General features: G+C 38.5%; 2 protein-coding genes across 2 annotated transcripts in view; both read left to right on the plus strand.

Annotated features, from left to right (window-relative positions):
• PLS1 (plastin 1) overlaps positions 1-4,562 on the plus strand; it is a 76,013-nt gene extending 71,451 nt beyond the window's left edge. Inside the window, exons 14-15 of the mRNA XM_006869857.1 lie at positions 4,007-4,131; positions 4,375-4,562. Of these exons, the coding sequence (XP_006869919.1) occupies positions 4,007-4,131; positions 4,375-4,510 (261 nt within the window). The 3' untranslated portion in view covers positions 4,511-4,562. The remainder of the gene's footprint in view (positions 1-4,006; positions 4,132-4,374) is intronic.
• A 6,221-nt stretch (positions 4,563-10,783) lies between these two features.
• Positions 10,784-13,606, plus strand: part of TRPC1 (transient receptor potential cation channel, subfamily C, member 1) — a 112,851-nt gene continuing 110,028 nt past the window's right edge. The window contains exon 1 of the mRNA XM_006869858.1: positions 10,784-10,997. Coding sequence (XP_006869920.1) covers positions 10,826-10,997 — 172 coding nt within the window. The 5' untranslated portion in view covers positions 10,784-10,825. The remainder of the gene's footprint in view (positions 10,998-13,606) is intronic.

Here is a 13,606-nt window from a genome sequence, read left to right on the forward strand (position 1 = left end):
ATTGGAACATGGAAGTACAAAGTATGAATCTAGGAAAACTGGAAGTTGTCTCAAAAATGGAATGAAATGCATAAAGATATATATATATATATATATTGTTGTTATTAACTGCCATTGAGTCAGTTCCAACTCATAGCAACCCTGTATAAGGTTTCCAAGGAGCAGCTTGAACCACCAACCTTGTACCAGGACTTCATACTAGGAAAGAAACGATGGAAGAAACTCAATATCATCAACTCAAACAAGATCAGGGGCTGTCTGTGGAACAGACCATCAATTACTTGATGCAAGCTCAGGCTGAAGCTGAAGAAAATTAAAACAAATCCACAAGGGCCAAAATAGGTCATTGTTGTTGACTGCCACTGAGTCGGTTCTGACTCATAGTGACCTTGTATGGGGTTTCTGAGGAGCAGCTGGTTGTTTGAACCACTGTCCTTGTGGTTAGCAGTCCATTGCTTATCCTACAGCACCGCACCACCTTAAGTGTATTCCCCCTGAATTTAGAGACTATCTCAAGAACAGATTTGATGCATTAGATACTAATGATGGAAGATGAAATAAATTAACAAACAAATAGCTTAACAGAGCCTGGTACATATTAAAGGCCCAATAAATGGGGCTTACTAGATTATTGGGAGTCCTGGTGTGGTGCTGTGGACTAATGCGTCAGACTGCAAAGTTGTTTGAACTGCAACGGTCGGTGGTTCAAGCTCACCAGCTTCTCCTTGGAAACCCTATACAGGGTCGCTATGGGTCAGAATCGACTCGATGGAACTTAACAACAACTAGATTATTGAGTCCTAGTGGCACAGAGATTAAAGTAGTCAGCTAACCAAAATGCTGGTTGTTTGACTCCCCAACCCACCAGCTGCTTTGTGGGAGAAAGATGTGGCAGTCTGGTTCTGTAAAGATTTACAGCCTTGGAAGCGCTTATAGGATTGCTATGAGTTAGAACCACTTGATGGCAACAGCTTACTAGACTTTTGGTATTGTCATTATGTATGTTGAGTCTTTCCCCACTTTTCTTTTAAAAAATGGTAGGAAGAATAATAGGATTAATATTAATGTATGTCAAATCAAGGGAAAGAGGTGGTAAAGTTCATTATCTTGAAAATCAAACCAGACTCTTATGTTGATTCTCATTAAGGTTCTAGAAATTCTTTTTGCTCAAGTAATTTCTTTAGGATAAGCTTAAAGAAATCCTGGTGTGGCTTTGTAGGATAAGCACTGAACTGCTAATCACAAGGTTTGTGGTTCAAACCCACTAGCTGCTCCTTGAAAACTATATACAGGGTCACTATGAGTTGCAACCAACTTGAGGGCACTTAACAACAATAAAGCTTAAGAAAAATAAAACAAATGATGAAAATACTTTTGTATATCTAAGCACTTCCGCTGTAACCCCTGCCATCTTTGCAAAAGTCAAATATTTCTCAGTGAAAATGTGCAAATCAGAGGAGGTAGGTCCTTTATTTTTTTTTGAAACAGGAGCTAATGTAATCTTTAACATATTTTTCTAAATCTAAATGAAGAACTATTTAAAATACATAAATAGATAATTATAATAGGGCACAGTTAAACATGCTACTTGTATTTTTTGAATAATTGTATAGAAAAGTCCATAGAAATATTAAGTTCTAGAATGAAAAACATGCATGGTTTTAGAAAGTATAACCTGGAAAGCTTATTAAAAATGTAGACTCCCATCCCCATCCCAGATAATCGGATTCATTAACCCGAGAATAGGACCAAATACACACTTTTAATAGCACTCCAGGTGACCCTCATTTAGGTGGTCTGCAGACTAAGTTTTGAAGAACTAGTTGTAAGGATTTTCCAGGAATAGAGAGCATGGACAAAAGACTAGCTCAGGTAGCGTGAAGGACTCTAATTCTGCTACCCCTAGCAAAGACCTGTTTCATAAAATGAACTGATGACACACGTACAACATTTATCTAAAATTGGTAAAACATAAGCCACTCCTAGATCATGGCAAAAAAAATCTTCATCACTGACTTCAAGTTGGTTTATCATTTAATAAAAACCTCCATTTGGCTAGGAACTGTACTAAGTTCTTTCGCCTATATTATCTTAATATTCCCAATAATCCTGTGACATTCCCATTTTAGAGATAAGGAAAGGGTCTTTGTGGCCTCAATTAACAAAAACCTAATTGAAATAACTTTAACCAAAAGGAAAGATACCATTTTAAAAAAAGGAAAGATAACTCCAGTTTAGAAATCCCAAGAAATCAAATAGATTTCAGCATTGGTTGGGCTGATAATTCACAAATGTCATTCAGACTCAGGTCCCTTTCATCTGTATCTTTGGCATCTTTAAATGCTAACTTCATCCTAAAGCTAGTTCTCCTCTTGGTCATAGGACAGATGGTGGTTATGACAGAGGTTTCATCCTGTCTCATTCACCTATAGGAGAGCAGGCTTTTCTTAGCTGTTAGTTTTCCTGAATAACAAGGACCTCACATTAGATTGTTATTAGGTGCCATTGAGTCGATTCTGCCTCATAGTGACCCTTTATAGGGTTTCTGAGGAACAGCTGGTAGGTTTGAAGCACTGACCCTGTGGTTTGCAGTCCAGTGCTTATCCTACAGTGCCATACCAAGAGTCCATTAGATTAGGCGCCAATTAAATCACTGTCGCACAGGGCTGAATTATTCTATTTGGCTTAGACCAGTGTTTTTAAGCGCTTCCCGCCCCCCCCCCCCCATTATTTCCCCACTAACGAACCTTTTTTAGACATAGTTTTCCTGATTGCTTTTCCATGAAATTTTACTGTCATTGATGACATATATATCTGTTTATGTACTATATATTTACTTGAGCTATAAAAAGAGTACACTTATTAGCCTAGCCCCTTCCCCTTGACTGTGATACCACCTCCTTTAAGAAGCACAGCTAGACTAATTCACGTTAATCCCTGGAGTTGTGGATGGCAGTGGCTTTACTCAAAGCATATGTCCATGTATGATGGAGGTATGGATACAAAGCAAAAATATGGGCTCTGATTCATTGAGAAACAATTAGGGAGTGGTTGGATACTGGTTAGGCAAGCAACAGTGACTACTATTCAAGCTGAGAGAGATAGCACGTAATTTGTTCTAGTATTAGTAAGTGGTAGAATCAATTTAGACCCAGGTTTCTGACTTCAAATGCAATGCTCTGTCCTTCACTCTTTGTTCATTTTTAGTTCACCTTGGAGGTAACTTCAAAAATAAAGTCAAAAGGCTCATGACTTCAAATACTGGCTCTGTACTTACTAGCTGTGTGAACAAGTCAATTGAGCGCTCTGAACTTCATGTCCTTTATTTCTAAGGAGAGGGATTATAATTTCTTTATTAGCAGACCATTAGGATTAAACAAGTTAAAACATGCACGACAACAAGATTTTGTAAATATTAGTTCCTTTGCACCATTACTTTCATTTTCTTTCTAAAAAGTATTAAGTGAAAGCTTAGCAATTTACTGTCTAAGAAATAGAGTATTTCTACAATTTATAAACCCAGAAGGATATCATGCTTGGTTAAGTGGAGGGTCAGTGAAAACAAGGAAGACCCCCAGGGATGTATGACAGGGTGTCAGCAACAATGGTTTCACACATAACACTTGTGGGGATGATTCAGGACCAGGCAGTGTTTTGTTCTGTGTGCATAGAATTGCTATGAGTCAGAACTGGTTCTAAGGCACCAAACAACAATTCTCTTTCAAAAGTTATTTGTTTTTTATAATATACAATATTGTATATACTATACAAATAGCATACTTTAGAAATTGCCACATTCACAAAACATTCAGATAGAGTTAAAATTTTCTACACTACATAGCAGTTGAATGGAATGAGCATTTTAAATGGTCTGTGATGTGTTTCTGTGCTGGTTGCGAAACTGTAAAATAGTTACAAAGTAAAATTATAAATCACTTTCAATTTTATGACTTTGACCATCACAATTTGATATTTACAAAGATGTTTATCTGTTCTTTTTTTCTAGGACAAGTCTATTAGCACTAGTTTACCTGTCCTAGATTTAATAGATGCCATTGCTCCTAATGCAGTTCGTCAAGAAATGATCAAAAGAGGAGACTTTTCTGATGAGGACAAGCTGAATAATGCTAAGTAAGTCCTGATGGTTTATATGAGAGCACAGTCATTCTTCAGCAAAGTCCCTGCTGAAAAGGTTATTTAATGTTCATAAAACTTACATTCTACAACTTACATTTACAACTTTTATGGGAAATAGGACTTAAGACTCACAACTTAACCTTCTTGTAAAGTCAGTCTTATGCATTGAAATATATTATTATTTTGTTAAAACATAGGAGATGACATATACCAAAATATTTTTCTTTTCTTTTAAAGATATGCCATTTCGGTTGCTCGAAAGATCGGTGCCCGGATATATGCACTACCTGATGACCTAGTAGAAGTGAAACCAAAGATGGTTATGACGGTGTTTGCATGTTTAATGGGAAAAGGACTGAACAGAATAAAATAATGCAACTTTTGATAAGATTTTCTGCCACACTGAACATATTGAATGTCTCACAGTTTACATAATTCTGAAATGTAGTAGATATATAACCAGAGATTATTTGTATGCTCAAAAATAGATATATATATTCAATAATTAAATTTAGTATCCTGTTCATACTAGTTAGAATTTGTTAACCTTTTTGAATAACACAATTTACTGATTAACACTGATACTAGAGTATACTCATTAGCATGATTAAATTCTTTTCCCTGAAAGTCTCATTAAAACAAGGCTAATTCGTTCTTTTACATGGTTCAAACAAGATCAATACAAAAATCTTTTTGAAGTTCTGTTGTGAAATGTGTTTTGATTTTTTTGTGTGTATAATTTAATTTTGATCATATGATCATTTTGATCATAGTCATAATCCAGTTCAATCTTTCCATTTTTTCCCTCCAAATACAAAAAGTCGTCTAAAAATTTGATTTTTCTGAAAATTTCTACATTGTCTAAAATTTTAAAGTGACAGGTACTGTTGCTTAATACTAAACTTTTTTACATAGAGAACTATTGAAGAAAATCCAAGGTTTACTCTCTTATATAAGTAGAAGAAGCTTTTTATTAAAAACTTACTTTTCATTGCATTGATATAGTTTACATATGCTAGTTTGGTTACAAAGCTTTGATTATGACATGCAGCATATATTTGTTGATAGAATATCATTAGAAAAATATGTGTACATGTATATATATGTGTGTGTGTATTGCACCCGAATTACCCAAATCTTCTTGAACAGTATGTATAATTGGTTAATCAGCCAAGTACAAGTATTTATTGTGCCCCCAATATATGTGTGTGTAGCACTTTCCAGTTTGTGGATATATGGTACATGAAGATTTCTTTCAGCAATATTCATTTTGAACATGCATATAGTTAATTTTCAACTGGCTCCTTCCAAATATTTGTAGCCAACATACTCAAGGCATGTTGGCACTATTAGCTTCATATTATACTTCTTAGTTTTGGTCCTACATAATTTAGAATATGCCCACTGAATATCATTAGAAGAAAGTAACACAAAGTTAAAATTCAACGTATGGTATGTTTTTACATGTTTTTTCTAAAGCCTTCTTCAGTTGTCAGGGTTAGCTGCTTATGTTTGTGTGACCTGGGATTAGCTAAAGCTTCAGATAGGTTTTTGTCCAAAGTTTTTGCAGCAGACCTTCTTTCATCTTGCACCACCAGTGAGCTTATACAGTTGTGCAACCAAGATGCTGTCAGTTAGATCTCAGTGTGAATAAGTTTTCTCAACCCTCCTCCTGCTATTGCTTAAAACATACATGTTGGTAGGAGTGAGACTGCTCTTACATTTAGAACAGAATTTTTTTAATAAAATGATCAACATGTAGAATTTTGAAATAATATTCTTCTACAGGAGAGATTTCCTTCCCTTTTATATTTTGATGATTGTTTTCTTGTATGAAGATTTAGCTGTGTTCTTTCTCTTTTATGAAATTATTTAAATTGTGTTCCTTCCTTTGATTTATTTTCATCATATTCCTTTAGTCACCTGATTTACATGAAATACAACATTTAGTGTTCTTTTCTCACAAAGTATGTTTAATAAAAATGCACAAAGTATATTTAATAAAAATACTGTGTATGTAGAAATGTTTCAGTATTTATTTTATTTAATAATAGACAAGCTTGAAAATTAGTCTAGTATAAGTCTGTTTTCCAGAAAATGAAGAACAGTTCCTACGTTAATTAAAACAATTCTATTAGATCATTCATTTCTTTGGTGATGAAGTAGTTCTTTCATGTGCAGAATTTTAGTAAAGAAAAGAGCAACAATAAGGACTACAAATTTAGTTCATGCTAAAATAATTTAAGTGAATGAATTCATTCATGAGCAAAAATTTACTGTCTGTTATGAGCCAGGTATTATGCTAGACATTGGAGGAAAATACCAAGTCTCCTGACCTCATGAATTTTATATCCTAATGGAGGGGAGGTAGAAGATAAACATATAAGAATTTCAGGCAGTAGTCAATGCAGTGAAAGAAATCAAACAGGAGAATGTGATAGAGACTAACTTGGAAAGTGGGTGGAAGGGAAGATTTCCCTAAGGTTGTGTATTTGGACAGAGCTCTGAAGGATGAGGGAGGAGGAGCTAGGTGAGTGTTTAGTAGAGGGAAGAAGTGTAAAGGCAGGAAGACTCTTGTGGACAAGTTAAGGAAAGAAATAGTAAATGTCACCCAAGAATAGTGAGGGAGGGATTCTGTTCTACTTGTAGGAATAGATCCGAATCTGTATTTTCTCTTCTGCGATTGGGTTGTGACTGCTCTTCTCTTGTACATGCAGTTTGGGTGAGATGCTTCAGGTACTGCTCCTGGACCTTGCATGCAATTGTTCATCACAACTCTACCGTTGGTCTCCATATCACAGATGCTAAATCCATATAATGGGTGATCACTGACCTTTAAATTTTTAACAGATATTGTTGTTAAGTGCCACAGAGTTGGCTCTGGCTCCTAGCAACCTTGCATAAGGTTTCTGAGTAGTGGCCGGTAGGTTTGAACTGCCAGTCTTTTGTTGTTTATCACTTCAGGGCTTATCCTACAGTGCCATACCAGGACTCCCACAGATCATATTGCTGTTGTTAAGTGCCATGGAGTAAGTTCTGACTCATAGAGACCCTGTATAGGGATTCCAAGGAGCAGCTGATGTTAAAATATTCCAGTTTATATTGGATAAAGGAGTCCTGGTGTGGTGCTGTGGGTTAATGCACTGGACTGCAAAGTCGGTTGCAGTCAAGTGCACCAGCAGCTTGTCAGTTCAAATTCATAAGGTTGGCAGTTGAAGTTCACCAGCGACTCCTCGGAAACCCAATACAGGATCACTATGGGTTAGGAACTGACTCAACAGTACTTAACAACAATAATACTAGATAAAAGGACTCCCGGTAGAACAGTGGTTAAAACACTTCACTGCTGGCCAAAAGGCTGGCAGTTTAAACCCACAAACTTTCTTTCACAGGAGAAAGTGTGGCAGTCTTCTTTCATAAACATTTACAGCCTTGGGTACCCTATGGAGCAGTTCTACTTTGTCCTAAAGGATCACTATGAGTTGAAATCAACTTCATGGCAATTGGTTATACTGGATAAAGACTGGAATAGATAAAAAAAAAAAAAAACGAAAAAAAACGAAAAAAAAAACCCTGAAAAACAGGATGCAATTGCAACATTGGTTTACTTTAAAGGAAGAATGCTCCAAATACTTGGGCAAGCCTCCTAGGATTATCTACTAAAGTAGGTTGGAATTCCCCCAAACTTTGGAAATTAATCCGGTCGTGGGCATCCTCTTGAAAAGGAACCAATAACTTAAGCCCAGAAACATCATATTAAAGTGAATTCTATATTTTATTTTACTTTTTCTCATTTTTTGAGCCATATTTTATTTCCATATTTTGAAGCCAGCCTCCCCTCTCCCACATCAAATATATATACATATATAGACCAAACCCACTGCCATCAAGTTGATTCCAACTCTTACCAACCCTATATAGGGTTTCCGAGGCTGTAAATCTTTATGGGAGCAGATGCTAATGGATTACATGATTCTGTTAATAAGGTTAATTGTAAAAACTTGGAAGCAGGAGGGGCCATCTCACTAACATCAAGGAAGAAGAGGCAGAAGTGAAGTGCATCCTTTGGAACCCATATATTTGGTAATATTTATACTAAAATATTTTAGAACTTATGGATGAATAGAGATTAGAATTTTTCTTCTATTGACTAAAAATTTTTTGGCATTACTAATCCCAATTCATGTAAAAGCTTTTTAGGGTGCAAGACAACAGCAGTATTTCAGAGGACTCCTATAAGACTTGGATCAGTTTCTAAATGAAAGGTTGCTATCAGTCATAATCGACTGAAAGGTGTGCAACAACAATTGTTATTGTTGTGAGGTGCCATTGAGTCGGTACTGACTCATAGCGACCTTATGCACAGCAGAACGAAACACTGCCTGATCCTGGGCAGTGTCAAAATAACAGACACATAAATTGTTCTCTGGCCAAAAATCTAACAGAAAACTTGTCTAGACATTCCACAAACTTGTAACTGTATTAAGCATTATAGAATGAAGATTTAGGATTTACTATACAAGAGCTCTGGTAGTGTAGTGGTTATGAGTTGGGCTGCTAACCTCAAGGTCAGCAGTTTGAAACCACCAGGCGTTCTTCGGGAGAAAGATGAGGCTTTCTGTTCCCATGAGGATTTACAGCCTCAGAAACTCTATACAGACAGAATCGCTAGGAGTCAGAACCAACTCCATGGTATACTACCACCATCACCACTACCATAAACAAGACAAATCAACTAAAAGATACAGTAGATAGTCAACTATTTTGTAGCATATACATAAAGATGTCAGGAAAGGTGAGTAGTGTTTGTGTCTGCTAGCTAAGGCCTCTTAGAGAAGACCTAAAGAAGATCTTGGTAAGAAACATATAAAGTACTTTGGGGCCAACAGTGTTGACAGGAATGAAAGAAATCAACGCGAATAGAGTTGGAAATGATTAGTTGCCATCAAGTGGATTCCAAGTCATAGCGACCCCATGTGTGCAGAGTAGAACTGCTCCAGAGGGCTTCCAAGTAGCCTTACTTCCAAGTAGTCTCTGGAACTGTTAACCTGTTTGTTAGTAATTGAGTGCTTAACCATTTGTGCTACCCAGGTACCCAGAGTAAGCATTCCCTTCAAAAATAGCCCATGCTGAAGTAAAATTGTGTATTGGCTTAAAATATAAAATCTTAGGGTGCAATTAAGATTTTGGTAACGTTGGTTGGAGGAAGTAATAGGGATTATTCAAGAGATGCAATTGCCAGCTTTCCCTCTAGCTTTTTAAGGTGCAAAACAACAGGAGTATTCTACATTGTTGTCAGGTGCTATTAAGTCAGTTAGACTCATAGCAAACTTTATGCACAACAGAACGAAACATTGCCCCATCCTGCACCAATCTCACAATCGTTGTTACGCTTGAACTGCGAGGGGGCTTCAAAAAGTTTGTGAAAAAAATAATATCTTAATTCCATGTTTTCTCGAACTTTTTGGAGACCCCTCATCAAATGGTCAATCTGCTTTAAATAAAAGCTTGATTAAAAAATTACTGAAGGAATAAATTGAGCTGTAGTCAGCTTTTGCATACATAGCTGTCTTTTAAGATGAAATTGTAAAGATGAACAAGAAAACCACTGAAGGATTGTGAAGAGTAGGTCCCCAAAATATGCTTTTCTATTGGTTTCAAGTTTGTACACTTGAAAAGGGATGAGAGTTGGTACACTTGAATTAATAGAATAAATGTGTGACATCTGGAATTATGTGGCAATTTCAGATCATTAAGTGTTGTTAGAAAAATACAGCCTTTAGAAATAACGGAGATAGCTGGATGTCAATATACACATGGGGTTTCTCGCCTTTTTGTTTTAGCAAGTGTACACCGGATATGAAATGGTTTTGCATGGGGCAAAAGGAGTTTCGATGAAAGGTTAAGTCATCAGAGACTCAATTAGTATACCGCTTAAGGTTTAATTTATGTGCATCAAAAGACGTAGGGGATATCGTCTTAAACCAGCAACTTCTGTGTGTTAAGGTGAAGGAAGCGTTCAGCTCCTCTTCAGAAAACAGCAGGCGGCGGCAGGAGCGCAGGGGAGTAGGTGGGGCATCCTGACACCCCGCCCCGCCCCAGGCCCCGCCCGCCCTCGAGCCACTCGCCCTGGAGCTCTACCTCGCCGCAGGCCCCTCCTCCGTGTCGTCGCTATCGCAGAGCGCAGGATGACGTGAAGAGAGAGCCGCGAACATCTATCTTCTCGGGTGTATCTCGGTCTGCTGCTCCACGGCCCCGGAGCCCGACGTGCGCAGAAGCGCCCCTCGGAGCTCTTCTCCCACGGATCCCTTATCCCCCTTTTGGGCCGGGCCGCCCCTGCGCGGCCCCTACGGCTCTTGGCACGGCCCCGCGCTCCACTGTCGCCCTGGCACGCGCCACTCTGTCGTCCCCTGACGGGCGCGGACCGGCTCGGCCGGGGCGCCGGCGCCTGGGAAGGGGGCGCTGGCCCCGGGGTCGCGCATGCGCCGCCACCAACCTGGGGCTGTCAGTGGAGGGCGAGTGCTGGCTCCAAGGGGAGACGACAGTCTTCGGGGCCAACGGGCCGCACTCCGAGGCGGCTGTGGGAACGACTCATCCCTTTTCCAGCCGTGGGGCGGGGCTGGAGTCGGGGTCGGGACCGGTGGGGGCCCCGCCTCCGTCCCCTGGCCTGCCCCCATCATGGGCCGCGATGATGGCGGCCTTGTACCCGAGCACGGACCTCTCGGGCGTCTCCTCCTCCTCCCTGCCTTCTTCCCCATCCTCTTCGTCCCCGAACGAGGTGATGGCGCTGAAGGATGTGCGGGAGGTGAAGGAGGAGAATACCCTGAATGAGAAGCTTTTCTTGCTGGCGTGCGACAAGGGTGAGAGCTAGGCCCCTTTCCGTGTTTTCTGTACTCCCGTGCCCTTCACACCCTTCATCCCCTTCCCTGCCTCAACTTACTCGAGGCTACCATTCCCACGCTCCGAGCTGCTGCGCGCGCCGCCCGCACCGCCTCTGCCTGCAAGTGCAGTGCCGCGCGCCTAGGCGGGCGCCGGGGCGCTGGCTCTGGCCGCTCCTTCCCTTGGTGCGGTCCAGTCTTTAGGTAATAGCATCTTTAGGTAGTAGACACTTGGATTCTAGCCCTGCCTCTGCTACTGACCGACCGGTGAATGCTTTGGTCCATCTTTCGGGAACTTCAATTCTTCTGGGACCCTAGAGGGTTTGTCTCCTTTCTCTGGGACCTTCCAGTCCAAAAATTACATGACCTTAAAATTAACGTTCCTCATGTTTATGGACTCTGACTTGATTTTGTTTGTACTTCTGTTATTGCACTTCAGCTGCTTAGTGCCTTAGCCAATAAGTGTTCAGTGACTGTTGGATAGAATTAGTAATTCTAAATCCTAGGTGGAGATACGTGAAATAAGCACAGAATTGGAGAACTTCTGCTGTAGCCCCTCAAACTTCCTTAAGATCTATAGAACAGTTTGGATGGTTCTTGATTTTTATGGGAGCGAAAGGATTATTGCCCGCCATAATAATCCTGTGGGATTATTAGCTATAATTTCTGTGAGAAATTAAGGTAGTGCAAAATAATTATCAAGCAAAAATATATGGATAACATTTAATGTGGTTTTCTTCTTTTTAAATCTAGAAATGAATGGCTCTTATGACCCTGTTAAAGTCTTCACATTAGCTTGCTTTCTAGTGATAAAATGAGTGGGAAATTGATTTCATTTCCTGCATGTAAAAATGTACCGAATTTTTTTTCTCTAAATTAATAGCCATGCTCATTTAGGGAAATTTTGTTTAGAATAATGCAAACTTCCAAAATATAAACCCTGGGCAATTTACAATTTGACTACAGAAGATTTTTGTACCTGTGTTTAATATACAGCCATCTTCCTACTTCTTTACTGCTTTGAACTAGGATTCTATTTACACAATTTTTCAAAAACATGCTGAAATGTAAATTGTTGTCAAAGTGCCTTTGAGTCAATTCAAACTCATAGCGACCTTGTATGGGGTTTTTGAGGAGTAACTGGTGGATTTAAACTGCCAACTTTATGTTTCAAACCTTGTGTTTTATGCTTATCCTATAGTACCATGCCAGGATTCCATGATATGTAAATGGAGTCTACATATGTCTCGTGTCAAGCCACTTCTATATTCATATGTGATAGTGCTAAATAACATTATAAAAGCATTTGTTATAAAGTCTACCATAGTTGAAACTTTGGGTAAAAGGTAAGAAAAGTAGACTACGTGTCTGTAACTTCATACACATGATCTGTGGATTATGTAAAATTACTTAGTGTTGCTGGCATGGCTTGCCTGAGTTCTCTTCCCTCAAAAGTTGTCTGTAAGAGAAAGAGGAAAGATTGTGTGTTGTACCAGAGTTTAGTGACTGCTTCATTGACCCCCAGTTCACTCAGCTGTGGTTACTTTAAAACAAACAGAAAGTATGTCAAGAATAAGAATTTCATATTCCTATCAGACTGAGGACAAAGGAGTATCGTAATGGAATATAATTTTAAAAGGTGCTTGTATGGTGTGTATGCTTAGGAATACTATGTCACATATCTCAAACAAAAGGGAGTCTTAATATAGACTATCCAGTAGTGCCAGTAGAAACAGTTTGGTATAATTGTCAGTTTCCCATTTTATAACATCATTAAGATCCCAGGGAAGATTTGCCTTTTGTGGATGTGATGGAAACTAAACATGTATGCTTTTGTTTCCCCTTTATAAGTTAAAAGTAAAACCTATAAATTAGATCAAAATAAAAGACTTTCTGTTTTAGTATGTTTGCACAAGTTTTGGGTTAGATTTAGGAAAATGTGATATTTGTTATCCATACTTGTGGTATAAATTTTTACTAAAAATAAATTTGAATTATAGGAATATATACATATTTTTGTTTACATGTTGATATTCACTAATGGTAAATCTTATTTGATATTACCCAAACCACATCTAAAAGTAAGATTTTTCTGAAGTGGCAATAACTCCCACCACGATATGAGAATCTTCATCAAACCAAACGGTAAACATCTACAAAAAATAGACTGTGTAGAATGATTGTGATTTTCAAGCATAATTTCAATTAATTCTTACAACCCTATGTTTTATCTCCATTTTATAGTTGAGGAAAATGAGGCTTTAGCAAAATTTTTTAATTACTATGTCCAAGGTTACATTGGTTAGAAAATAGTAGAACTGGGATTTGTTTTAATCCTGCATTCTTAACCACCGTGTTTATTGATCTGCTTGTCACTAAATGAATGAAAATCATTTGTGTTAGAAAAGACACCTTCAGCTGCAGAGTTGCTATTGCTGCTGCTGTGTCATCAAGTCAGTTTCCGACTCATAACAACCCTGTATAGGTTTTCCAAGGCTGTAAATCTTTCTCTTGAGGAGCGGTTGGTGGTTTTGAACTGCTGCCTTTGCAGCTGCACTACTTTGAAATTAACTTGCTTTCTATGAATGTTT

Source organism: Chrysochloris asiatica, unplaced genomic scaffold (genome assembly GCF_000296735.1).
Source record: "Chrysochloris asiatica unplaced genomic scaffold, ChrAsi1.0 scaffold00136, whole genome shotgun sequence".
Classification (NCBI taxonomy): Eukaryota; Metazoa; Chordata; class Mammalia; order Afrosoricida; family Chrysochloridae; genus Chrysochloris; species Chrysochloris asiatica.